At 37.0% G+C, this 27,402-nt stretch overlaps 2 protein-coding genes across 2 annotated transcripts in view; one reads left to right on the top strand and one right to left on the bottom strand.

The window, feature by feature from the left end:
* LOC136038127 (E3 ubiquitin-protein ligase NRDP1-like) overlaps nt 1-27,402 on the top strand; it is a 155,716-nt gene that overhangs the window by 77,185 nt on the left and 51,129 nt on the right. The gene's annotated exons all lie outside the window — the stretch shown is intronic.
* Nucleotides 15,262-18,389, bottom strand: LOC136037623 (ankyrin-1-like). The gene has a single exon (XM_065720336.1). The coding sequence runs from the start codon at nt 18,373-18,375 to the stop codon at nt 16,078-16,080; it is 2,298 nt and encodes a 765-aa protein (XP_065576408.1). The 5' UTR covers nt 18,376-18,389; the 3' UTR covers nt 15,262-16,077.

Here is a 27,402-nt window from a genome sequence, read left to right as displayed (position 1 = left end):
TTTTAGTTTTGTTTTTCTCCTTTATTTTTTTCCTTTTTTTTTCTTTTTTAGCTTATTTAGATTTTTAGATTTTTTAGTTTTTTTATTAGTTTTTAGTTTTTTTTTCTTTTTAGTTTTTTTGTCCCGGTCGTCATTTATATCCCCCTGTTTCCCCCGGTGTCCCCGTTGTAGTTGTGTCCCTGTGTCCCGGTCGTCATTTATATTCCCTGTGTCCCGGTAGTCATTTGTATCCCGGTGTACCGGAGTTGTGTCCCTGTGTCCCGGTCGTCATTTATATTCCCTGTGTCCCGGGTCCCGGTCGTCATTTGTATCCCGGTGTCCCGGTCTGTATATACATTCGTTTTTTAGTTTTGTTTTTCTCCTTTATTTTTTTCCTTTTTTTTTCTTTTTTAGCTTATTTAGATTTTTAGATTTTTTAGTTTTTTTATTAGTTTTTAGTTTTTTTTTCTTTTTAGTTTTTTTGTCCCGGTCGTCATTTATATCCCCCTGTTTCCCCCGGGTCGTCATTTATACTCCCTGTGTCCCGGTGCTTTGTTGATTGCTAATCGAACATTCCTTTTGTCCTGGTCGCTTTCTCTTTGAGTGTCGTCATTTATTTTTTTCTTTTTTAGTTCTTTTAGTTTTTACCTTTTTTAGTTTTTTTTAGTTTTTAGTTTTTTTAGTTTTTTACCTTTTTTTAGTTTTTTTAGTTTTTTTTAGTTTTTTAGCTTTTTTATTTTTTTTATTAGTTTTTAGTTTTTTTGTAGTTTTTGCCTTTTTTTTAGTTTTTTTAGTTTTTTAGCTTTTTTATTAGTTTTTAGTTTTTTTTGTAGTTTTTGCCTTTTTTTAGTTTTTTTAGTTTTTTAGCTTTTTTATTTTTTTTATTAGTTTTTAGTTTTTTTTGTAGTTTTTGCCTTTTTTTTCTCTTTGAGTGTCGTCATTTATTAGTTTTTTCCTTTTTTTTTTTAGTTTTTTATTGGTTTTTACCTTTATTTTAGCTTATTTTTCAGTTTTTTCCTTTTTTTTAGTTTTTTTTATTTTTTATTTTTTTTAGTTTTTTACCTTTTTTTAGTTTTTTTAGTTTTTTAGCTTTTTTACTTTTTTTATTAGTTTTTAGTTTTTTTTGTAGTTTTTGCCTTTTTTTAGTTTTTTCAGTTTTTTTTTTAGTTTTTTATTGGTTTTTACCTTTATAGTTTTTTTAGTTTTTTAGCTTTTTTATTTTTTTTATTAGTTTTTAGTTTTTTTTGTAGTTTTTGCCTTTTTTTAGTTTTTTCAGTTTTGACGTCACCTGATCCAGTTTTTTCAGGTGACGTCACCTGACACATCCATCCATCCATCCACAGACAACTTATTTTTATATATATAGATATATATATATATATATATAAATATATCTATATTCACAGGTGGGACATAGGGACACAACTACAATGGCACGTAACTAATATGGCGCGTAACGACATACGCGCGTGGGGGGACTTGGGGGGGGGGGGGGGGCGAAGCGCCCCCACCAACTTGGTGTTGGGTTGGCGCGAAGTGCCACCCCAATAGCTAGTTTATAATACTAGCCCCCCAATAGCGCGTAACTAATATGGCGCGTAACGACTTACGCGCGTGGGGGGGCTTGGGGGGGCGCGAAGCGCCCCACCAACTAGGTGTTGGGGTGGCGCGAAGCGCCACCCCAACAGCTAGTAGATATATATATATATATATATATATATATATATATATATATATATATATATATATATATATATATATATAATGTTTCTGTGTCGACTGACGTCATGAAGTTAGTTGTCGTCATTTTTGCTATGACGGTGACGTCATTAAAGATATTTAAGACATATATGTTCACGTAGAAATCTATTAATGTTTAAGTTTAAAATGACTGATGAACTTACAATGGCAAAAGCCGATGAAGATGCTCAAAGAGTCTATGCCAAAAAACTTGCTGCTGATAGAGAAAGTCAGAAAAGAAAGCGTGCCGAGGAATCAAAAGAACAGCAAGGAAACAGGCTTGAGGCTAAAGAACGCAAAACCACGCAGTTAGATGAAGATCCACCTGGACAGCGAGAGTCAAAACATATCAAAACTGAAAATGATAGCAATGATGATTGGGTTCGGGATTTTGACTTGGATAAGGTCATCAATGCCTACCAGATTTTAGTTAAAAAAAACAAAGGTTAGGCGATATGTATTTCATAGTGAAGCTGAAAAATAAAGAAGAAAAAGAAAACTGAAAAAAGAAAAAATGTAAAAAACTAAAAAATACTAAAAAGAAAAAACACTCAAAGAGAAATTACAGACCGGGACACAAATGACGACCGGGACAGAGGGAATATAAATAACGACCGGGACACTCAAAGAGAAATTATAGACTGGGATACCGGGACACAAATGACGACCGGGACACAGGGAATATAAATGACGACCAGGACACAGGTATTTAAGAATATCGTTCAAAGACAAATTTTTAATTGTAAGAAGACCGTTGAAAGATAAATTTCTAATTGTAAAATGACTGAAGAACCTACAATAGCAACGGTACCACCATCGAAGTAGATAACCAGTGGGTTTACGGCCAACCTACCATCTTCAAAGATACCACGATAGGAAGACTCTACACCGTTCACCCCAATCAACATGAATGCTTCTTTCTACGCCTGCTTTTGGTGAATGTACTCGGTCCGACATCCTTTGAGTATTTGAGAACTGTAAACGGTACTATACATGACACTTACCGTAGTGCATGCCAAGCTCTGAATTTATTGGAGAATGACCAACACTGGGATAACTGCATCAATGACGCGTGCGAAACGTCAACCCCAAGTCAAATTCGTGCACTTGCTCTCCATCAGCTCCTACAGAGTTATGGGAAAAATATAAGTCAAAAATGTCCGAAGATATACTCCATCGAAAACAGTTAGAGACGTCAGATATGACTTTTGATTTTACATCAGAAATTTATAACTACACTTTAGTTATTATAGAAGATTTGTGCGTACGAATGGCAAACAAACCTCTTCAGGATTTGGGAATGCCTTCACCTAACCGTATCGCTGCTGTTTCGACATGTGTAGAATTGGATCACGAACAAAGTTACAGTACGAGTGATTTATTGTCGTATGTACAAAATAACATTTCTAAGTTAACGTCGGAACAAAAAGACATTTATGATACGATAGACTCAATTTCAGGAAGTATACAACTACCTGCTGATTTCTGTAATTTAGTGACGTCCAAAAATGAATTGATTGAAAAAGTATTTCCGAATATTCTAAAAAATTATAAAAATAATAAATGGCTAAGTGAAAGAGCGATTCTCGCACCCAAAAATATAGACGTCCACGAAATCAACAATATTGTTTTGACCAAGATTCGAGACCAGGCAGTCCTTTGCAAGTCAGTCGACACAGTTTTGGAACCAAATGAAGCGGTTAATTATCCATCTGAATTTTCAAATTCCATAGATCTTTCAGGGTTTCCACCACACGTGCTACAACTAAAAATAGGTGTACCAATAATACTTTTAAGAAATATCAACCCACCAAAGCTTTGCAATGGCACGCGACTTGCCGTAAAAAAAAAACAATGGAAAACCTAATAGAGGCCACAATCTTGACAGGGCCTTTTGAGGGTGAGGCTGTTCTTATTCCTCGCATTCCCATTATTCCAACGGATCTGCCTTTTCAATTTAAAAGATTGCAATTCTCAATTCGATTAGTATTTGCAATCACCATTAACAAAGCTCAAGGTCAATCATTAGAAAAATGTGGTATAGATCTTAATACTGATTGTTTTTCCCATGGACAATTGTACGTTGCATGTTCGAGGGTCGGTAAACCTGACAATCTATTTATATGCAGCGACAATTGGACAGCGAAGAATGTTGTATATTCGCAAGTTTTACGCAGTTAATTTGTATTGTATCTATCTATCTATCTATCTATCTATATAAAAACGAGTTGTGTGTATGCATGTTTGTTTGTTTGTAAAAAGAGCGTTTGCATATGACGTCATTATTAGTGCATACGGCTTTTGCACAGACAATGGGAAAGCCAAGAATGTTGTATATTCGCAATTTTTACGTAGTTTAACTCCTGCGGACGAAATGAATGCTTGCCTGAAAAATTCTAATTTATGGGCACACGTAAAAATAATAAAATTAACTACAAATATGCGTGTCCGATTGCAAAACGATGACTCTGGTCAAACATTTTCAGATCAATTGCTGGCAATTGGAAACGGAAAGCTCCCAGTAGTGGGAAAGCCAAAAATGTTGTATATTCGCAATTTTTACGTAGTTTGAAACACATATATAAATCTATCTATATTCACAGGTGGGACACAGGGACACAACTACAATGGCGCGTAACTAATATGGCGCGTAACGACTTACGCGCGCGGGGGGGCTTGGGGGGGCGCGAAGCGCCCCACCAACTAGGTGTTGGGGTGGCGCGAAGCGCCACCCCAACAGCTAGTATATATATATATATGTTTTTAACTACGTTAAACGTGCAAACATACAACATTCTTCGCTGTCCCATTGTCTGTACATATAAATAGATTGTCAGGTTTACTGACTCTTGAACATGCAACATATAAATGTCCATGGGAAAAACAATACGTATTCAGATCTATACCCCATTATTCTAATGATGTGTCCCTGTGTCCCGGTCGTCATTTGTGTCCCGGTGTCCCAGTTTGTAATATCTCTTTGAGTGTCCCGGTCGTCATGTATATTCCCTGTGTCCCGGTCTCCCGGTCGTCATTTGTGTCCCGGTGTCCCGGTCTATAATTTCTATTCGAACAATCCTTGTGTCCCGGTCGTCATTTATATATCCCACCTGTGCCCCCGGCGTCCCCGTTGTAGTTGTGTCCCTATGTCCCGGTCGTCATTTATATTCCCTGTGTCCTGGTCGTGATTTGTGTCCGGGTGTCCCAGTCTGTAATTTCTCTTTGAGGTTCCCGGTCGTCATTTATATTCCCTGTGTCCCGGTCGTCATTTGTGTCCCGGTGTCCCGGTCTGTAATTTTTATTCGAACAATCCCTGTGTCCCGGTCGTCATTTATATATCCCGCCTGTGCCCCCGGCGTCCCCGTTGTAGCTGTGTCCCTGTTTCCCGGTCGTCATTTATATTCCCTGTGTCCTGGTCGTGATTTGTGTCCGGGTGTCCCAGTCTGTAATTTCTCTTTGAGGTTCCCAGTCGTCATTTATATTCCCTGTGTCCCGGTCGTCATTTGTGTCCCGGTGTCCCGGTATGTAATTTCATCAGTTGACAAACATGACGTCTATATATATATATATGTATATATATATATATATATATATATATATATATATATATATATATATATATATATATATATATATATATATATATATATATATATATATATATATATATATATATATATATATATATATATATATATATATGTTTTTAACTACGTAAAACTTGCGAATATACAACATTCTTCACTGTCCAATTGTCTGTACATATAAATAGATTGTTAGGTTTACCGACTCTTGAACATGCAACATATAATTGTCCATGGGAAAAACAATCCGTATTGAGATCTATACCTCATTATTCTAATGATTGCCCTTGAGCTTTGTTGATGGTGATTGCTAATCAAACATTCCCTGTGTCCCCATCGTCATTTATATATCCCCCTGTACCCCTGGCGTCCCCGTTGTAGTTGTGTTCCTGTGTCCTGGTCGTCATTTATAGTCGACAAACATGACGTCAGTCGAAACACAAAACATGACGTCAGTCGACACACACGTCCCAGTCGTCATTTGTGTCCCGGTGTCCCAGTCCGTAATTTCTCTTTGAGTGTCCCGGTCGTCTTTTTTTCTTTTTTCTTTTTAGTTTTTTTGTAGTTTTTACCTTTTTTAGTTTTTTTTTATTTTTTTTTAGTTTTCTTTTTCTCCTTTATTTTTCAGTTTTTTTCCTTATTGTTAGTTAATTTTTCTTTTTCAGTTTTTAGTTTTTTTGTAGTTTTTACCTTTTTAAAGTTTTTTTTCTTCTTTTGTATTAATGCTAAAGCCAAGGTTCGAACCTGGAACCTCTCGGACCTAGAACCTGGAACATAACGCTTTACCAACTCAGCTACTTCGGCTTGAATACATTCACCTTTTTTTATTTTTTTTTTATTTTTATTTTATTTTTTTAGTTTTCTTTTTCTCCTTTATTTTTCAGTTTTTTTCCTTTTTTTAGTTTTTTTATTAGTTTTTTTTCTTTTTAGTTTTTTTTTTAGTTTTTACCTTTTTTTAGTTTTTTCAGTTCGTTTTTAGTTTTTAGTTTTTTACCTTTTTTTGATATTATATATATATATGTTTTTAACTAACGCCAACACCTAGTTGGCGTTAGTTGGGGTTTTATTAGTTGGGGTTTAACACCTAGTTGGGGTTTTTAACCCCAACACCTAGTTGGAGGGGGCGCTACGCCCCCTCTAATGATTGCCCTTGAGCTTTGTTGATGGTGATTGCTAATCGAACATTCTCTGTGTCTCCGTCGTCATTTATACCTTTTTTGGTTTTTTTTAATTAGTTTTTAGTTTTTTTTTTCTTTTTAGTTTTTTTTGTTTGTAATTTCTCTTTGAGTGTCCCGGTCGTCATTTATATTCCCGGTGTCCCGGTCGTCTTTTGTGTCGTGGTGTCCCGGTCTGTAATTTCTATTCAAACATCCCTGTTTCCCGGTCGTCATTTATATATCCCGCTTTTGCCCCCGGCGTCCCCGTTGTAGTTTTGTCCCTGTGTCCCGGTCGTCATTTATATTCCCTCTTTCCCGGTCGTGATTTGTGTCCGGGTGTCCCAGTCTGTAATTTTTCTTTTAGGTTCCCGGTCGTCATTTATATTCCCTGTGTCCCGGTTGTCATTCGTGTCCTGGTATGTAATTTCATCAGTTGACAAACATGACGTCAGTCGACAAACAACTTCATGACGCATACAGCTCAATCCTTAAAATGACGTCAGTCGACAAACATGATATCAGTCTACACAAACATGACGTCACTCGACACTCACACACACAGACAACTTATTTATATATATATATATATATATATATATATATATATATATATATATATATATATATATATATATAGATATATATATATATATATATATATATATATATATATATATGTGTTTAGAAAAACATATATACGTTTTTGAAACATATATATATATATATGTTTTGGGGTGGCGCTTCGCGCCACCCCAAAACCTAGTTGGTGGGGGCGCTTCGCAACTCCCCTCCCAAGCCCCCCCGCGCGTGTAAGTCGCTACGTGCCATTGTAATAGATTGTCAGGTTGACCGACTCTTGAACATGCAACATATAACTGTCCATGGGAAAAACAATCCGTATTCAGATCTATACCTCATGATTCTAATGATTGTCCTTGAGCTTTGTTGATGGTGATTGCTAATCGAACATTCCCTGTGTCGCCGTCGTCATTTATATATCCCCCTGTATCCCCCGGCGTCCCCGTTGTAGTTGTGTCCCTGTGTCCCGGTCGTCATTTATATTCCCTGTGTCTCGGTGTCCCAGTCTGTAATTTCTCTTTGAGTGTCCCGGTCATCATTTATATTCCCTGTGTCTCGGTCGTCATTTGTGTCCCGGTGTCCCGGTCTGTATATACATTCGTTTTTGAATTGGTCGTTTTTTAGTTTTTTTTTTTAGTTATACCTCATGATTCTAATGATTACCCTTGAGCTTTGTTAGTGGTGATTGCTAATCGAACATTCCATGTGTCCCCGTCGTCATTTAAATATCCCCCTGTGCCCCCCGGCGTCCCCGTTGTAGTTGTGTCCATGTGTCCCGGTCGTCATTTATATTCCCTGTGTCCCGGTCGTCATTTGTGTCCCGGTCTGTATATACATTCGTTTTTGAATTGGTATATGATGAAATAAATTTTTGTGTTTTTCCCTTTTTTTTCTTTTTAGTTTTTTTTTGGTTTTTCCTTTTTTTTAGTTTTTTCAGTTTTTTCTTTTTAGTTTTTTTTTAGTTTTTACCTTTTTAGTTTTTTTACTTTTATTTTCATTTTTTTCTAATTTTTTTTTCTCCTTTATTTTTTAGTTTTTTTCCTTTTTTTATTTTTTATTTTTTTAGTTTTTTAGCTTTTTAGTTTTTTTATTAGTTTTTAGTTTTTTTTTTGGCTTGAATACATTCGTTTTTGAATTGGCATATGATGAAATAATTCATACGTCATATGCGGACAGACAGACAGACAGACATAACACACAAACAACTTAGTTTTATATATATAGATATATATCTATATATATATAAATAAGTTTTCTGTGTGTTATGTTTGTTACGCCAGATTATATCTTCTATATATATAAAAATAAGTTGTATGAATTTTTGTGTTGAGGGTTTAAATGTTAAAACTGGGAATTGCATAAATATTTCGAAATATTTTGACAATAGATTAATGTAATTTGAAAAACTTAAAAAATATACTTAAAATTTTGAGGTTTATTATAAATTGTTGAACTTTAGCAAGCTTAGCACGTGGAGATTTCTCCAACTGTCAATGTTATAGAATGTTACCAAAAAGCAAAACCAGGCTTGCGGTTCAAAGAGAAAGGGCCAGATTAGGAATGTGCAATTTACGTCAACGAAGGCGTGTCGAGCAACTACCAGAGCAACGCGAAACCTGACTTGCTGCTGAAAGAGAAAGTAAAAAAAGAAGGCGTGTCGAGGAATCACAAGAGCAACGTGAAAACAGGCTTGCGGCTTCAAGAGATAATGCTAGATTAGGACTGTCCAATTTACGTCAACGAAGGCGTGTCAAGGAACTACCAGAGCAATGCGAAACCAGACTTGCTGCTAAAAGAGAAAGTGAAAACAGAAGGCGTGCCGAGGAATCACAAGAACAGCAAAAAAACAGGCTTGCGGCTGATAGAGAAAGTAAGAAAAGAAAGCCTGCCGAGGAATCACAAGAGCAACCGGAAAATTATTGCCTGGCATTCAGGTACAGCCCAGTCGATGATTATAGTAGATGTTTTTAAATCGGGACTATGTCTAAAATTTGTCCCTATTGCAAGGCCTTGAAATTCAATGGTGAAACAACGGGAATGTGTTGCGCCTCAGGAAAGGTTAAACTTCCTCTATTGGCTGCACCACCAGAGCCATTGAAGACTTTGCTTACTGGAACTACGTCAGAATCTAAGCGTTTTTTATCACAGATCAGAAAATATAACTCATGTTTCCAAATGACGTCGTTTGGTGCCCAAATCGAAAATCCAGATCAATTTATGCCTACTTTCAAAGTAAAAGGGCAAATTTATCATTATTAATTCTGAATTGATACACGTTGCGAAATTTCTCCCAACGTTGAAAGGACAACTGTTTCCCAATTGCAACATCTTTTCCACGAATATAATAAGTTAGTGCGTCTGTTCAAAACAGCCATCGATTTGATGTCTACTGATACGCATAAAATTGTTATTTCCGCTGACAAAACGCATCCTGGCCAACATGTGCGTAGATACAATGCTCCAACTATTGACGAAGTGGCAATCGTTATGGTCGGTGATCAGTTTTTACCTTGAGATATTATTCTTCATAACTGAAACGCTCAGTTGGTAAGAATTGCTGAAACTCATCGATGCTACGATGCCCTACAATATCCTATCATTTTTTGGGATGGAGCCGAAGGCTATCACTTTAATATTAAATTGATGAATCCAGCCACTAACAAAGAAATGAATAAGAAATGCAGTGCCATGCATTATTATTCCTATAGACTAATGATTCGGCAGGATGAAGACAATTATATTTTAAAATGCCGTCAATTGTTTCACCAATACGTCGTTGATATGTATGCAAAAATTGAATCAGAACGTTTGCTATTTATCCGTCTGAATCAGACCAAGCTCCGCTCTGAACAATACATTCATTTGCGAGTTGCAGTTGTAAATGACGGTAATACCACAAACGTTGGAAGATTAACGATTTTACCTTCGTCATATGCTGGCAGTCCCCGTCATATGCATGAATATGCTCAAGATGCTATTGCGTATGTTCGTCTCTATGGTCGTCGAGATTTATTCATTACATTTACATGTAATCAATCTTGGGACGAGATACAGCAGCTTTTACTTCAAGGACAATCGGCGGCTCATAGACATGACATTACGGCCCGTGTCTTCCGGCAAAAGTTGAAATCACTGATAAACTACATAGTAAAACTTGAAGTGTTTGGGTCAGTGCGATAGTGGATTTAATGCACACATAAACGTTGAATACTGTAACTCCGTAAAGGTAATCAAATACATATGTAAATACGTCAACAAAGGCAGTGACATGGCAGTTTTTGCCTTGCAGTCCGAAATCAAAGATATTGACGAAATCGTACAATATCAGGCTGGAAGATACATAAGCAGTAATGAAGCTGTTTGGCGAATTCTTTCATTTCCGATACGTGAACGTAGTCCAGCTGTTGTTCACTTAGCGGTACATTTACAGAATGGTCAACGTGTTTATTTTTCGGAATCCAACGTGCAACAAAGAGCCCTGAATCCACCGGATACAAAGTTAACTGCTTTCTTTTTGCTATGCAAAAATGATTCTTTTGCAAAAAAACTCCTGTATACTGAAGTGCCTTCGTATTACACGTGGAATACTAAAAATAAAGTATTTGAACGTCGAAAACAGGGTAAGTCAGTCGACGGCCAACCTACCATCTTCAAAGATACCACGATAGGAAGACTCTACACCGTTCACCCCAATCAACATGAATGCTTCTTTCTACGCCTGCTTTTGGTGAATGTGCCCGGTCCGACGTCCTTTGAGTATTTGAAAACTGTACTCGGTACTATACATGACACTTACCGTAGTGCATGCCAAGCTCTGAATTTATTGGAGAATGACCAACACTGGGATAACTGCATCAATGACGCGTGCGCAACGTCAACTCCAAGTCAAATTCGTGCATTGTTTGGCATCATACTAACAACTTGCTCTCCATCAGCTCCTACAGAGTTATGGGAAAAATATAAATCAAAAGTGTCCGGAGATATACTCCATCGAAAACGGTTAGAGACGTCAGATATGACTTTTGATTTTACATCAGAAATTTATAACTACACTTTAGTTATTATAGAAGATTTGTGCGTATGTATGGCAACCAAAGCTCTTAATCGTACCGCTGCTGTTTCGACATGTGTAGAATTGGATCGTGAACAAAGTTACAGTACGAGTGATCTATTGTCGTATGTACAAAATAACATTTCTAAGTTAACGTCGGAACAAAAAGACATTTATGATACGATAATGCATTGTGTCGATAACAACGTTGGAGAAATTTTCTTTTTGGATGCGCCAGGAGGTACTGGTAAAACGTTTGTGATAAAACTGATTCTGGCATCAATTCGATCCAAAAATGATATAGCGTTGGCAATTGCGTCGTCTGGAATAGCTGCAACGTTGCTGCCTGGTGGAAAAACTGCTCATTCCGCTTTGAAATTGTCTCTGAATTTGCATTCTACAGAAACTCACACGTGCAATATTTCCAATTCATCTGGGATGGGTAAAGTATTGCAGCAATGCAAACTTATTATTTGGGACGAGTGCACAATGGCACACAAAAAATCGCTCGAGGCTCTGCATCAATGTTTGAAAGATTTGCGAGGGAATTCGATATGCAGGATATGCAGCGACAATTGGACAGCGAAGAATGTTGTATATTCGCAAGTTTTACGCAGTTAATTTGTATTGTATCTATCTATCTATCTATCTATCAATATAAAAACGAGTTGTTTGTATGCATGTTTGTTTGTTTGTAAAAAGAGCGTTTGCATATGACGTCATTATTAGTACATAAGGCTTTGTATATGCACAGACAATGGGAAAGCCAAGAATGTTGTATATTCGCAAGTTTTACGTAGTTTAAAGCACATATATAAATCTATCTATATTCATAGGTGGTACACAGGGACACAACTACAATGGCGCTTAACTAATATGGCGCGTAACGACATACGCGCGTGGGGGGGCTTGGGGGGGGCGAAGCGCCCCCACCAACTTGGTGTTGGGTTGGCGCGAAGTGCCACCCCAATAGCTAGTTTATAATAAACCTCAAAATTTTAAGTATCTGTTTTAAGGTTTTCGAATTAATTTAATCTATTGTCAAAATATTTTGAAATATTTATGCGATTCCCAGTTTTTACATTTTTAGTTTCAGTTTTCTTTTTCTTCTTTATATTTTAGACGTAAAAACATATCGCCGAACCTTTGTTTTTTTTAACTAAAATCTGGTAGGCATTGATGACCTTATCCAAGTCAAAATCCCAAACCCAATCATCATCGCTATCATTTTCAGTTTTGATACGTTTTGACTCTCGCTGTCCAGGTTGATCTTCATCTAATTGCGTGGTTTTGCGTTCTTTAGCCGCAAGCCTTTTGGCATTAACTCTTTGAGCAGCTTCCTCGGCTGTTTCTTCTGTTGTAGGATTTGGTAACATTGACAGTTAAAAAATCTTCACGTGCCAAGCTTGCTAAAGCTCAACAATTTATAATAAACCTCAAAGTTTTGAGTATCTTTTTTAAGGTTTTCAAATTACATTATTCTATTGTCAAAATATTTCGAAATATTTATGCAATACCCAGTTTCTTGTCGATAACAACGTTGGAGAAATTTTCTTTTTGGGTGCGCCAGGAGGTACTGGTAAAACGTTTGTGATAAAACTGATTCTGGCATCAATACGATCCAAAAATGATATAGCGTTGGCAATTGCGTCGTCTGGAATAGCTGCAACGTTGCTGCCTGGTGGAAAAACTGCTCATTCCGCTTTGAAATTGTCTCTGAATTTGCATTCTACAGAAACTCACACGTGCAATATTTCCAATTCATCTGGGATGGGTAAAGTATTGCAGCAATGCAAACGTATTATTTGGGACGAGTGCACAATGGCACACAAAAAATCGCTCGAGGCTCTGCATCAATGTTTGAAAGATTTGCGAGGGAATTCGAAACCCTTTGGCGGCACATTAATATTGCTTGCGGGAGATTTCAGGCAAACATTACCTATAATACCTAGATCAACCCCTGCAGACGAAATGAATGCTTGCCTGAAAATTCTAATTTATGGGCACACGTAAAACATTAAAATTAACTACAAATATGTGTGTCCGATTGCAAAACGATGACTCTGGTCAAGCATTTTCAGATCCATTGCTGGCAATTGGAAACGGAAAGCTCCCAGTAGACTCAATTTCAGGACGCATACAACTACCTGCTGATTTCTGTAATTTAGTGAAGTCCAAAAATGAATTGATTGAAAAAGTATTTCCAAATATTCTAAACAATTATAAAAATAATAAATGGCTAAGTGAAAGAGCGATTCTTGCACCCAAAAATATAGACGTCCACGAAATCAACAATATTGTTTTGACCAAGATTCGAGACCAGGCAGTCCTTTACAAGTCAGTCGACACAGTTTTGGAACCAAATGAAGCGGTTAATTATCCATCTGAATTTTTAAATTCCGTGGATCTTTCAGGGTTTCCACCACACGTGCTACAACTAAAAATAGGCATACCAATAATACTTTTAAGAAATATCAACCCACCAAAGCTTTGCAATGGCTCGCGACTGGCCGTAAAAAAAACAATGGAAAACCTGATAGAGGCCACAATCTTGACAGGGCCTTTTGAGGGTGAGGCTGTTCTTATTCCTCGCATTCCCATGATTCCAACGGATCTGCCTTTTCAATTTAAAATATTGCAATTCCCAATTCGATTAGCATTTGCAATCACCATTAACAAAGCTCAAGGTCAATCATTAGAAAAATGTGGTATAGATCTTAATACTGATTGTTTTTCTCATGGACAATTGTACGTTGAATGTTCGAGGGTCGGTAAACCTGACAATCTATTTATATGCAGCGACAATTGGACAGCGAAGAATGTTGTATATTCGCAAGTTTTACGCAGTTAATTTGTATTGTATCTATCTATCTATCTATCTATCAATATAAAAACGAGTTGTTTGTATGCATGTTTGTTTGTTTGTAAAAAGAGCGTTTGCATATGACGTCATTATTAGTACATAAGGCTTTGTATATGCACAGACAATGGGAAAGCCAAGAATGTTGTATATTCGCAAGTTTTACGTAGTTTAAAGCACATATATAAATCTATCTATATTCATAGGTGGTACACAGGGACACAACTACAATGGCGCTTAACTAATATGGCGCGTAACGACATACGCGCGTGGGGGGGCTTGGGGGGGGGGGCGCGAAGCGCCCCCACCAACTTGGTGTTGGGTTGGCGCGAAGCGCCACCCCAATAGCTAGTTTATAATAAACCTCAAATTTTAAGTATCTGTTTTAAGGTTCTCGAATTAATTTAATCTATTGTCAAAATATTTTGAAATATTTATGCGATTCCCAGTTTTTACATTTTTAGTTTCAGTTTTCTTTTTCTTCTTTATATTTTAGACGTAAAAACATATCGCCGAACCTTTGTTTTTTTTAACTAAAATCTGGTAGGCATTGATGACCTTATCCAAGTCAAAATCCCAAACCCAATCATCATCGCTATCATTTTCAGTTTTGATACGTTTTGACTCTCGCTGTCCAGGTTGATCTTCATCTAATTGCGTGGTTTTGCGTTCTTTAGCCGCAAGCCTTTTGGCATTAACTCTTTGAGCAGCTTCCTCGGCTGTTTCTTCTGTTGTAGGATTTGGTAACATTGACAGTTAAAAAATCTTCACGTGCCAAGCTTGCTAAAGCTCAACAATTTATAATAAACCTCAAAATTTTGAGTATCTTTTTTAAGGTTTTCAAATTACATTATTCTATTGTCAAAATATTTCGAAATATTTATGCAATACCCAGTTTTTACATGTAAACCCTCAACACAAAAATACATACAGCTTATTTTTATATATATAGAAGATATAATCTGGCGTAACATACATAGTGTAACAGACATAACACACAGACAACTTATTTTTATATATATATAGATTATATATATATATATATATATATATATATATATATATATATATATATATATATATATGTATGTATATATGTTTTAACTACGTAAAACTTGCGAATATACAAAATTCTTCGCTGTCCCATTGTCTGTGTATACAAATAGATTGTCAGGTTTACCGACTCTTGAACATGCAACATATAATTGTCCATGGGATAAAACAAACCGTATTCAGATCTATACCTTATTATTCTAATGATTGCCCTTGAGCATTGTTGATAGTGATTGCTAATCGAATATTGCCTGTGTCCCCGTCGTCATTTAGATATCCTCCCTGTGCCCCCCCTGGCGTACCCGTTGTAGGTGTGTCCCTGTGTCCCGGTCGTCATTTATATTCCCTGTGTCCCGGTGTTCCAGTCGCCGCAAGCTTGTTTTCACATTGTTCTTGTGACTCCTCACCACGCTTTCTTTTGGCATTATCTCTTGGAGCCACAAGTCTGTTTTCACATTGCTCTTGTGATTCCTTGCCACGATTTTTTTGGTAATTTCTCTTTGAAGCCGCAAGCCTGTTTTCACGTTGCGCATGTGATTCCTCGGCACCCTTTCTTTTGGCATTATTTCTTTGAGCTGCAAGCCTGTTTTCACGTTGCTCTTGTGATTCCTCGGCACGCTTTCTATTGTTACTTTCTCTTTTTTCCAAAACCCTGTTTTTACGCTGCTCTTGTTTGGCATTATCTCTTTGAGCTGCAAGCTTATTTGATTCCTTGGCACGATTTGATTCCTCGGCTGTTTCTTCTGCCATTGTAGGATTTACACTAAATATTCTCTTTGAATCGCAAACCTTATATACGTATAATGACGTCATATACAAAGCATTATATACTTATAATGACGGCAACTTATAATGACCTCATATACAAACATACAAAATACATAAAATACGTCATAATGCTCAATCCTTATAATGACGTCAGTCGAAAAACATAACGTCAGTCGACAAACAACTTATTTTATATAAATATATATATATATAATATATATTCTTAAACCACTGCACTCTTAGGATATTTTTCAATCACTAAACCAATAAGTTTATGCCAGAAACTCTTAATGGTACCATTCCTTCTCAACTGTTGTCATGAAGCTCAGAAGCATCTATCAAATTGTTCAAGTTTTCATTGCTTAGATAGTTCAGTATCTGTTCAGAACATTCATGTGGTAACTCAGCAAATCTGTTAAAGAGAAAATTGAAGCTTCTATTGGCTAGTTCAAGCAACACTTTCCTTTCTATACTCTTTCTGAAATGGCTAGCAATTATGGTTTTACATATAGGAAATTTTGCTTCCCAATTTGCTGATTTCAATAAGCTTTTCAAGGAATTTTCATTCATCGTGTATAATTCAGTTAAGCTTATTCCTTGAATAAAAATGTCATAGAACGAAATATTACAAAATATTATCTCACTCTTCATTTGCTGTAGTTCTGTTTCACACTGACCCCATTGTGAACAGGAAAAAGCCTGGACTAAGAGTGATTTGTTTCTTTCACTTACATATAAGTTTGCCGCAATCATTTTTAATACGTGGTATGCAAGATATGAAGCAAGATCATTAACAGCATTGGTTTCTGATCCCGAAATACTTGATAATTGTACATTTAAAACTGCTAAATGAAGTGGACTTTCGGAATCTATGTCTCTTGCATTAACATCTGCACCAGACTTTAAAAGATATTCAACAGTTTTTTGGTGCCCATGTAAAGTTGCTAAATGAAGTGGACTTTTGTCATCTATGTCTCTTGCATTAACATCTGCACCAGACTTTAAAAGATATTCAACAGTTTTTTGGTGCCCATGTAAAGTTGCTAAATGAAGTGGACTTTTGTCATCTATGTCTCTTGCATTAACATCTGCAACAGACTTTAAAAGATATTCAACAGTTTTTTGGTGCCCATGTAAAGTTGCTAAATAAAGTGGACTTTTGTCATCTATGTCTCTTGCATTAACATCTGCACCAGACTTTAAAAGATATTCAACAGTTTTTTGGTGCCCATGTAAAGTTGCTAAATGAAGTGGACTTTCGGAATCTATGTCTCTTGCATTAACATACGCACCAGACCTTAAAAGACATTCAGCTGTTTGTGTGTGTCCATGAAAAGCTGCTTCATGAAGTGGACTTCTGTCATTAACGTCTTTTGCATTAACTTCCGCACCACACCTTAAGAGACATTCAGCTGTTTCTGTGTGTCCACGAAAAGCTGCTAAATGAAGTGGACTTTCGTCATATTTGCCTCTTGCATTAATATCCGCACCAGACCTTAAAAGACATTCAACTGTTTGTGTGTGCCCACAATAAGCTGCTAAATGAATTGGTCTTTCACCATTAATATTTCTCGCATGAACATCCGCACCAGACCTTAAAAGGCATTCAGCTGTTTGTGTGTGTCCACAAAAAGCTGCTACATGAAGTGGACTTCTGTCATTAACGTCTCTTGCATTAACTTCCGCACCACACCTTGAAAGACATTCAGCTGTTTGTGGGTGTCCATGACTAGCTGTGAAATGAAGTGGACTTTTGCCATGAATGTTTCTTGCATTAACATCCGCACCAGACCTTAAAAGACATTCAGCTGTGTGTGTGTGTCCACGAAAAGCTGCTGAATGAAGTGGACTATTGTCATCTATGCCTCTTGCATTAACATCCGCACCAGACCTTAAAAGACATTCAACTGTTTGTGTGTGCCCACGACGAGCTGCTAAATGAATTGGTCGTTCACCATTAATATTTCTCGCATTAACATCAGCACCTTTACCTAAAACCATCTTAATAACTTCTAAATCACCACTAGTAACTGCCAGATGAAGTGGCGTATCAGTAAGTTTTCTATTTTTAATAATCTTAAATGGAATAATTCTTCCGAAGCCAGCATACGGACCATTTTCAATGTTGACTTTACAATCATGATTTAAAAGTAATTTAGCAATTGCTGTGTTTTTGTTAATCAGAGCTTGACAAAGTAGCACGTATCCATCTGACCATTCTTTGATATAAGATAGCCCAAAAGAGTTGATTAGCTCCTTTGCTCCTTCTAGGTCTCCTTCACGAACTGCACGATTTAAACTACTGTTTACTTCCTCCTTATCAAACATGGCTATTTTCCTTCTTTTTGCCAATTTTTCCTTGCCCTCCAATCCTTGTTCTTCAAAATATTGATCGACTTCGTTGCTCAGCAGCAGTGTACATTTACCCAGTGTTCTCTTAGTACTAGGATGACGCAAATCTGTTTTCTTATCCCTCTCTTTCACATTCAGGTTAGTTCCCTTATTATTCGGTTTTTCAGAAGTATTCAGTTTATTTTCTTCATCTTCCATGTTTGAACATGCGCCCATTTCATATTCTTTATGTTTTAAATTGATCTTAAACATTATTTTGTGCTGTATCAAACACAATCAATAACTGAACCACACCATATGGATTCCAATTTATATGGTAAAGATAACGTCATATTTATGAAACTGCTTTGATGCTCAGAATGAAGTCACCTACAAATATATAAGGCTGTATGGAGGTTGCAATGACGTCACATTAAAAATTTCATGATAATATTGTAGTGAAGTGATATGAAGAGCGAAAGTGGGCACAATACATCATTTATTTACTTGTTTTACCAAGGTTCTTCGCCCTACGTTAAAGGTTATTGTAAAAACAAAATAATGGGATGTTTCTATTGTTTTAAACAGTAGAGTTGCGACAAAGAGTCAAACTTTAGCGTAAAGAGCAGGGCGTTGAGGAGGAGACAACCCCTTTCATACACGGAATAATTTCTGTTCGTTTTAAGTTTTAATCGCTCCTTATTTGCAGTTAAAAAAAACTTGTTTTTTTATTATTTAATATTTATCAGGTCTGGTTGAACTTTATTGAAGTAAGAATGCTAGGCTGTTTTAAAAAGTTTTTAAAAAATATTTCTAGCTTTATAATTTCGCATTTTAATGTGAGTTTTTATATATATAGATATATATATTTCTTTTTAACTACAATTATACGTGTCCGATTGCAAAACGATGACTCTGGTCAAACATTTTCAGATCAATTGCTGGCAATTAGAAACAGAAAGCTCCCAGTAGACTCAATTTCATTACGTATACAACTACCTGCTGAATTCTGTAATTTAGTGACGTCCAAAAATGAATTGATTGAAAAAGTATTTCCGAATATTCTAAACAATTATAAAAATAATAAATGCTAAGTGAAAGAGCGATTCTTGCACTCAAAAATATAGACGTCCACGAAATCAACAATATTGTTTTGACCAAGATTCGAGACCAGGCAGTCCTTTACAAGTCAGTCGACACAGTTTTGGAACCAAATGAGGCGGTTAATTATCCATCTGAATTTTTAAATTCTGTGGATCTTTCAGGGTTTCCACTACACGTGCTACAACTAAAAATAGGCGTACCAATAATACTGTTAAGAAATATCAACCCACCAAAGCTTTGCAATGGCACGTGACTTGCCGTAAAAAAACAATGGAAAACGTAATAGAGGCCACAATCTTGACAGGGCCTTTTGAGGGTGAGGCTGTTCTTATTCCTCGCATTCCCATGATTCCAACGGATCTGCCTTTTCAATTAAAAAATTGCTATTCCCAATTCGATTAGCATTTGCAATCACCATCAACAAAGCTCAAGGTCAATCATTAGAAAAATATGGTATAGATCTTAATACTGATTTTTTTTTTCCATGGAAAATTTTACGTTGCATGTTCGAGGGTCGGTAAACCTGACAATCTATTTATATGCAGCGGCAATTGGACAGCGAAGAATGTTGTATATTCGCAAGTTTTAAGCAGTTAATTTGTATTGTATCTATCTATCTATATAAAAACGAGTTGTGTGTATGCATGTTTGTTTGTTTGTGAAAAGAGAGTTTGCATATGACGTCATTATTAGTACATAAGGCTTTGTATATGCACAGACAATGGGAAAGCCAAGAATGTTGTATATTCGCAAGTTTTACGTAGTTCAAAACACATATATAAATCTATCTATATTCATAGGTGGTACACAGGGACACAACTACAATGGCACGTAACGACGTACGCGCTGGGGGGGGCTTAGGGGGGGGGGTGCGAAGCACCCCAAACCAACTAGGTGTTGGGGTGGCACGAAGCGCCACCCCAACAGCTAGTCTATATACATATGGGCCCTCTGCATAAAACACAAATGCACTAAAGAGGAGTATAAAAAAATGACAGGAAAAACAAAAAGGGCGCAGAAATAAAAGAACGCGAACACAATTCTTGATAACTTCAAACACTTTAAACCACTTTTTTATTAAAAACAAAATATCCTCCAATCAGCTACCAAAGGGCTCTCCTTATGAACTTACGTAATTCTAATGAAGTTTTGTGGGAAGTGCGGGTACTGGAGCTGCCTGTCCCAAGCAGTTTAAAGTCTATAGGCCGGCTGGTACCAATACGGCTCTTCAAACATACTCCCGCTCCCTTCTGCGCAACGCATAAATATAACAGAATCAACCTTTTATCCATTGTCGACTTAATGCTCTATTATATGGATTAAACATCATACCTGCCATCTGCATGCTCGTGTTCCTGCATCATACCTGTATGCACGCATTGCTGGGGCGCGCAGCGCCCCAGCAACAATTTGAGTGTCAGCTAGTCCCCCCTAGCCCCCCCCTGCCACATGTTGCTGGGGAGCGGAGTTGTCGTGGGGGCGTGCAGTTGCCATACGTTGCTCTGGCGCTGCGTGCCCCAGCTGCGCCTACTGCATACAACACAAATGCACTAAAGAGGAGTATAAAAAAATGACAAGAAAAACAAAAAGGGCACAAAAAAAGAACGCGCACAATTCTCGATAACTTGAAACACTTAAAAACACTTTTTTATTAAAAATAAAATATCCTCCAATGAGCTACCAATTACGTAATTCTAATGAAGAATTGTCTGTCCCAAGCAGTATCAGGTCTAAAGGCCGGCCTGTACCAATACGGCTCTCCAAACTCACTCCTGCTCCCTTCTGCACAATGCATAAATATAAATGAATCAAACTTTTATCCATCGTCTTCTTAATGCTCTAGTATATGGATTAAGCATCATACCTGCCACCTGCATGCACGTCAGACCTGCAAGCATGCGTTCCTGCATCATACCTGCATGCATGCATTGCTGCGGCGCTGCGCGCCCCAGCAACACGTGGAGTGTCAGTCCCCCCTAAACCCCTCTTCCCCTGCCACGTGTTGCTGGGTCGTGCAGTTGCCACGCGTCCTCTGGCGCTGCGTTCCGCAGCAACACGTATGCAGGGTGCTAATTTTTAACTGTGTATATATTTTTTTTTTTAAGTTTTTCTGGTGTTTTTTTTTTAAGTTTAAGTGCCACAGCAACACGTTCTAATTTTTAACCGTGTATTAATATTTTATTTTTTTAGTTTTTCTGGTGTTTTTTTTTATGGCACTTGGTATTAACCAACTGACATATAGCAATCGCAAATTCTGTCGGTCTGTCTGTCTGTCGGTACCGGCTTTGCTACTTTAGGCACTCCCAGGTAAGCTAGGACGATGAAATTTTGCAAGCATATCAGGGATCGGACCAGATTAAATTAGAAAAAGTCGTTTTCCCGATTTGACCATCTGAGGGGGGGGGGCGGTTAATTCGGAAAAATAGAAAAATGAAGTATTTTTAACTTATGAGCGGGTGATGGGATCTTAATGAAGGTTGATGTTTGGAATGATATTGTGTCTCAGAGCTCTTATTTTAAATCCCGACCAGATCTGGTGACATTGGGGGGGGATTTGGGAGGGGGAAACCTAAAACTTGGAAAACACTTAGAGTGAAGGGATCGGGATGAAACTTGGTGGGAAAAATAAAAACAAGTCCTAGATACATGATTGACATAAACGGAACGGATCCACTCTCATTGGGGTAGTTGGGGGGGGGATTATTTCTGAAAAATTAGAAAAATGAGGTATCTGTAACTTACGAAGGGGTGATCGGATCTCAATGAAATTTGACATTTAGAAGGATATCGTGTCTCAGAGCTCTTATTTCAAATCCCGACCGGATCTGGTGACATTGGAGGGAGGGGAGTTGGGAGGGGGAAACCTAACACTTGGAAAACACTTAAAGTGGAGGGATCGGGATGAAACTTGGTGGGAAAAATAATCATAAGTCCTAGATACATGATTGACATAACCGGAACGGATCCGCTCTTTTTGGAGTAGTTGGGGGAGGGGTTAATTCTGAAAAATTAGAAAACATGAGGTATTTTTAAATTACGAACGGGTGATCGGATCTCAATGAAATTTGATATTTAGAAGGATATCGTGTTTCAAAGCTCTTTTTTTTAAATCCTGACCAAATCTGGTGACATTGGGGGAAGTTTGGGGCGGGGGAACCTAAAATCATGGAAAACGCTTAGATTGGAGGGATCGGGATGAAACTTGGTGGGAAAAATAAGCAGAAATCTTACATACGTGATTTACATAATTGGAACGGATCCGCTCTATTAGGGGGGGGGGTTAATTCTGAAAAATAAGAAAAAATTATGTATTTTTAACTTACGAAGAAGTGATTGGATCTTCATGAATCTTCATATTTAGAAGGACCTCGTAACTCAGATTTCTTATTTTAAATCTCAACCGGAACAAGTGTAATTGTGGGGGGGGGGGCAGTTGGGGGGACCGGAAATCTTAGAAAATACTTAAAGCGGTGAGATCAGGATGAAACTGGATGGGAAGAATAGAAACCTATGTGTCCTGTGTCCCTATGTCCCTGTCATTTATATTCCCTGTGTCCCGGTCGTCATGTGTGTCCCGGTGTCCCAGTCTGTAATTTCTCTTTGAGTGACCTTTATTATTTTTTTAGTTTTCTTTTTCTCCTTTATTTTTCACTATTTTTCCTTTTTTAGTTTTTAGTTTTTTTAGTTTTTTAGTCTTTTTAATTTTTTTTTATTAGTTTTTAGTTTTTTTTCTTTTTAGGTTTGTTTTGTAGTTTTTACCTTTTTTTTAGTTTTTTTTTTTTAGTTTTAGTTTTTTACCTTTTTTTTAGCTTTTTTAGTTATTTTAGTTTTTTTTCTTTTTAGTTTTTTTTTGTTGTTTTTACCTTTTTATAATTCAGACGTCATATGCGGACAGACAGACAGACAGACATAACCCACAAACAACTTATTTTTATATATATAGATATATATATATATATATATATATATATATATATATATATATATATATATATATATATATATATATATATATATATATATATATATATATATATATATATATATATATATATATATATATATATATATATATATATATATATATATATATATATATATATATATATATATATATATATATATATATATATATCTCTATATATAAAAATAAGTTGTTTGTCTGTCTGTCGACTGACGTCATTAGGATTGAGCTGTATCTCATCATGAAGTTAGTTGTCGTCATGTTTGTTATGACGACGTCATGTTTGTCAACTGATGAAATTACAGACCGGAACACCGGGACACAAATGACGACCAGGACACCAGGAAACAGGGAATATAAATGACGACCGGGACACTCAAAGAGAAATTACAGACAGGGACACCGGGACACAAATAACGACCGAATCTATCTATATATATAAAAACTACCGTTGGGGGACATATAAATAGATTGTCAGGTTTACCGACTCTTGAACATGCAACATAAAAAAAAACTAAAAACTGAAAAACAAAAAAAAACTAAAAAAAGGAAAAAAACTGAAAAATAAAGGAGGATATATATATATATATATATACTAGCTGTTGGGGTGGCGCTTCGCGCCCCCCCAAGCCCCCCCGCGCGCGTAAGTCGTTACGCGCCATATTAGTTACGCGCCATTGTAGTTGTGTCCCTGTGTCCCTCCTGTGAATAGAGATAGATATAAATATGTTTTTAACTACGTAAAACATGCGAATATACAACATTCTTCGCTGTCCCATTGTCTGTGCATATAAATAGATTGTCAGGTTTACTGACTCTTGAACATGCAACATATAATTGTCCACGGGAAAAACAATCCGTATTCAGATCTATACCTCATTATTCTAATGATGTGTCCCTGTGTCCCGGTCGTCATTTATATTCCCTGTGTCCCGGTCGTCATTTGTGTCCCGGTGTCCCAGTTTGTAATTTCTCTTTGAGTGTCCCGGTCGTATATTCCCTGTGTCCCGGTCGTGATTTGTGTCCGGGTGTCCCAGTCTGTAATTTCTCTTTGAGGTTCCCGGTCGTCACTTATATTCCCTCTGTCTCGGTCGTCATTTGTGTCCCGGTCAGTAATTTCTCTTTGAGTGTTTTTTCTTTTTAGTTTTTTTTTAGTTTTTTACCTTTGTTCTTTTTTCAGTTTTCTTTTTCTTCTTTATTTTTCAGCGTCACTATGACGAACCTTTGTTTTTTTAACTTAAATCTGGTAGGCATTGACGACCTTATCCAAGTCAAAATCCCAAACCCAATCATCATCACTATCATTTTCAGTTTTGATATGTTTTGACTCTCGCTGTCCAGGTGGATTTTCATCTAACTGCGCGGTTTTGCGTTCTTTAGCCGCAAGCCTGTTTTCTTGCTGTTCTTGTGATTCCCCGGCACGCTTTCTTTTCTTACTTTCTCTATCAGCTGCAAACCTGTTTTCTTGCTGTTCTTGTGATTCCTTGGAACGCTTTCTTTTCTTACTTTCTCTATCAGCAGCAAGTTTTTTGGCATAAACTCTTTGAGCAGCTTCCTATGCTTTTGCCATGGTAAGTTCATCAGTCATTGTAAACTTAAACATTAATAGATTTCTACGTGAACATATGTCTTAAATATCTTGAATGACGTCACCGTCAAAGCAAAAATGACGACAACTAATTTCATGACGTCAGCCGACACGGAAACATGACGTCACCTGATCCACAGACAGACAGACAACTTATTTTTATATATATAGATACTAGCTGTTGGAGTGGCGCTTCACGCCATCCCAACACCTAGTTGGTGGGGCGCTTCGCACCCCCCCAAGCCCCCCCGCGCGCGTAAGTCGTTACGCGCCATATTAGTTACGCGCCATTGTAGTTGTGTCCCTGTGTCCCACCTGTGAATATAGATAGATTTATATATGTGTTTCAAACTACGTAAAAATTGCGAATATACAACATTCTTGGCTTTCCCATTGTCTGTCCATATACAAAGCCGTATGTACTAATAATGACGTCATATGCAAACGCTCTTTTTACAAACAAACAAACATGCATACACACAACTCGTTTTTATATAGATAGATAGATAGATAGATACAATACAAATTAACTACGTAAAACTTGTGAATATACAACAGTCTTCGCTGTCCCATTGTCTGTGCGTATAAATAGATTGTCAGGTTTACCGACCCTCAAAGATGCAACATACAATTGTACATTGGTAAAGCAATCTGTATTAAGATCTATACCGCATTTTTCTAGTGATTGCCCTTGAGCTTTGTTGATGGTGGTTGCAAATGCTAATCGAATTGGGAATTGCAATCTTTTAAATTGAAAAAGCAGATCCGTTGGAATCATGGGAATGCGAGGAATAAGAACAGCCTCACCCTCATAAGGCCCTGTCAAGATTGTGGCCTCTATTAGGTTTTCCATTGTTTTTTTTTACGGCAAGTCGCGTGCCATTGCAAAGCTTTGGTGGGTTGATATTTCTTAAAAGTATTATTGGTACGCCTATTTTTAGTTGTAGCACGTGTGGTGGAAACCCTGAAGGATCTATGGAATTTCAAAATTCAGATGGATAATTAACCGCTTCATTTGGTTCCAAAATACAAATTAACTGCGTAAAACTTGCGAATATACAACATTCTTCGCTGTCCGATTGTCGCTGCATATAAATAGATTGTCAGGTTTACCGACCCTCGAACATGCAACGTACAATTGTCCATGGGAAAAACAATCAGTATTAAGATCTATACCACATTTTTCTAATGATTGACCTTGAGCTTTGTTAATGGTGATTGCAAATGCTAATCGAATTGGGAATTGCAATCTTTTAAATTGAAAAGGCAGATCCGTTGGAATCATGGGAATGCGAGGAATAAGAACAGCCTCACCCTCAAAAGGCCCTGTCAAGATTGTGGCCTCTATTAGGTTTTCCATTGTTTTTTTTACGGCAAGTCGAGTGCCATTGCAAAGCTTTGGTGGGTTAATATTTCTTAAAAGTATTATTGGTACGCCTATTTTTAGTTGTAGCACGTGTGGTGGAAACCCTGAAAGATCTATGGAATTTAAAAATTCAGATGGATAATTAACCGCTTCATTTGGTTCCAAAACTTTGTCGACTGACTTGTAAAGGACTGCCTGGTCTCGAATCTTGGTCAAAACAATATTGTTGATTTCGTGGACGTCTATATTTTTGGGTGCGAGAATCGCTCTTTCACTTAGCCATTTATCATTTTTATAATTTTTTAGAATATTCGGAAATACTTTTTCAATCAATTCATTTTTGGACGTCACTAAATTACAGAAATCAGCAGGTAGTTGTATACGTCCTGAAATTGAGTCTACTGGGAGCTTTCCGTTTCCCATTGCCAGCAATTGATCTGAAAATGTTTGACCAGAGTCATCGTTTTGCAATCGGACACGCATATTTGTAGTTAATTTTAATGTTTTTACGTGTGCCCATAAATTATAATTTTTCAGGCAAGCATTCATTTCGTCTGCAGGAGTTGATCTAGGTATTATAGGTAATGTTTGCCTGAAATCTCCCGCAAGCAATATTAAGGGGCTGCCAAAGGGTTTCGACTTCCCTCGCAATTCTTTCAAGCATTGATCCAGAGCCTCGAGCGATTTTTTGTGTGCCATTGTGCACTCATCCCAAATAATAAGTTTGCATTGCTGCAATACTTTACCCATCCCAGATGATTTGGAAATATTGCACGTGGGAGTTTCTGTAGAATGCAAGTTCAGAGGCAATTTCAAAGCGGAATGAGCAGTTCTTCCACCAGGCAGGAATGTTGCGGCTATTCCGGACGACGCAATTGCCAACGCTATATAATTTTTTGATCGAATTGATGCCAGAATCAGTTTTATCACAAACGTTTTACCAGTACCTCCTGGCGCATCCAAAAAGAAAATTTCTCCAACGTTGTTATCGACACAATGCATTATCGTATCATAAATGTCTTTTTGTTCCGACGTTAACTTGGAAATGTTATTTTGTACATACGACAATAGATCACTCGTACTGTAACTTTGTTCACGATCCAATTCTACACATGTCGAAACAGCAGCGATACGGTTAGGTGAAGGCATTCCCAAATCCTGAAGAGGTTTGTTTGCCATACTTACGCACAAATCTTCTATAACAACTAAAGTGTAGTTATAAATTTCTGATGTAAAATCAAAAGTCATATCTGACGTCTCTAACTGTTTTCGATGGAG

The sequence above is a fragment of the Artemia franciscana genome, chromosome 17 (genome assembly GCF_032884065.1).
Source record: "Artemia franciscana chromosome 17, ASM3288406v1, whole genome shotgun sequence".
Classification (NCBI taxonomy): domain Eukaryota; kingdom Metazoa; phylum Arthropoda; class Branchiopoda; order Anostraca; family Artemiidae; genus Artemia; species Artemia franciscana.
Note: the sequence above shows the minus strand (reverse complement) of the source record. Positions and strands in the feature narration are given on the sequence as shown.

What these genes read in the sequence shown, in the direction of transcription:
- LOC136037623 (XM_065720336.1), bottom strand. Translation starts at nt 18,375, where the DNA reads ATGTTTAAGATCAATTTAAAACATAAAGAATATGAAATGGGCGCATGT.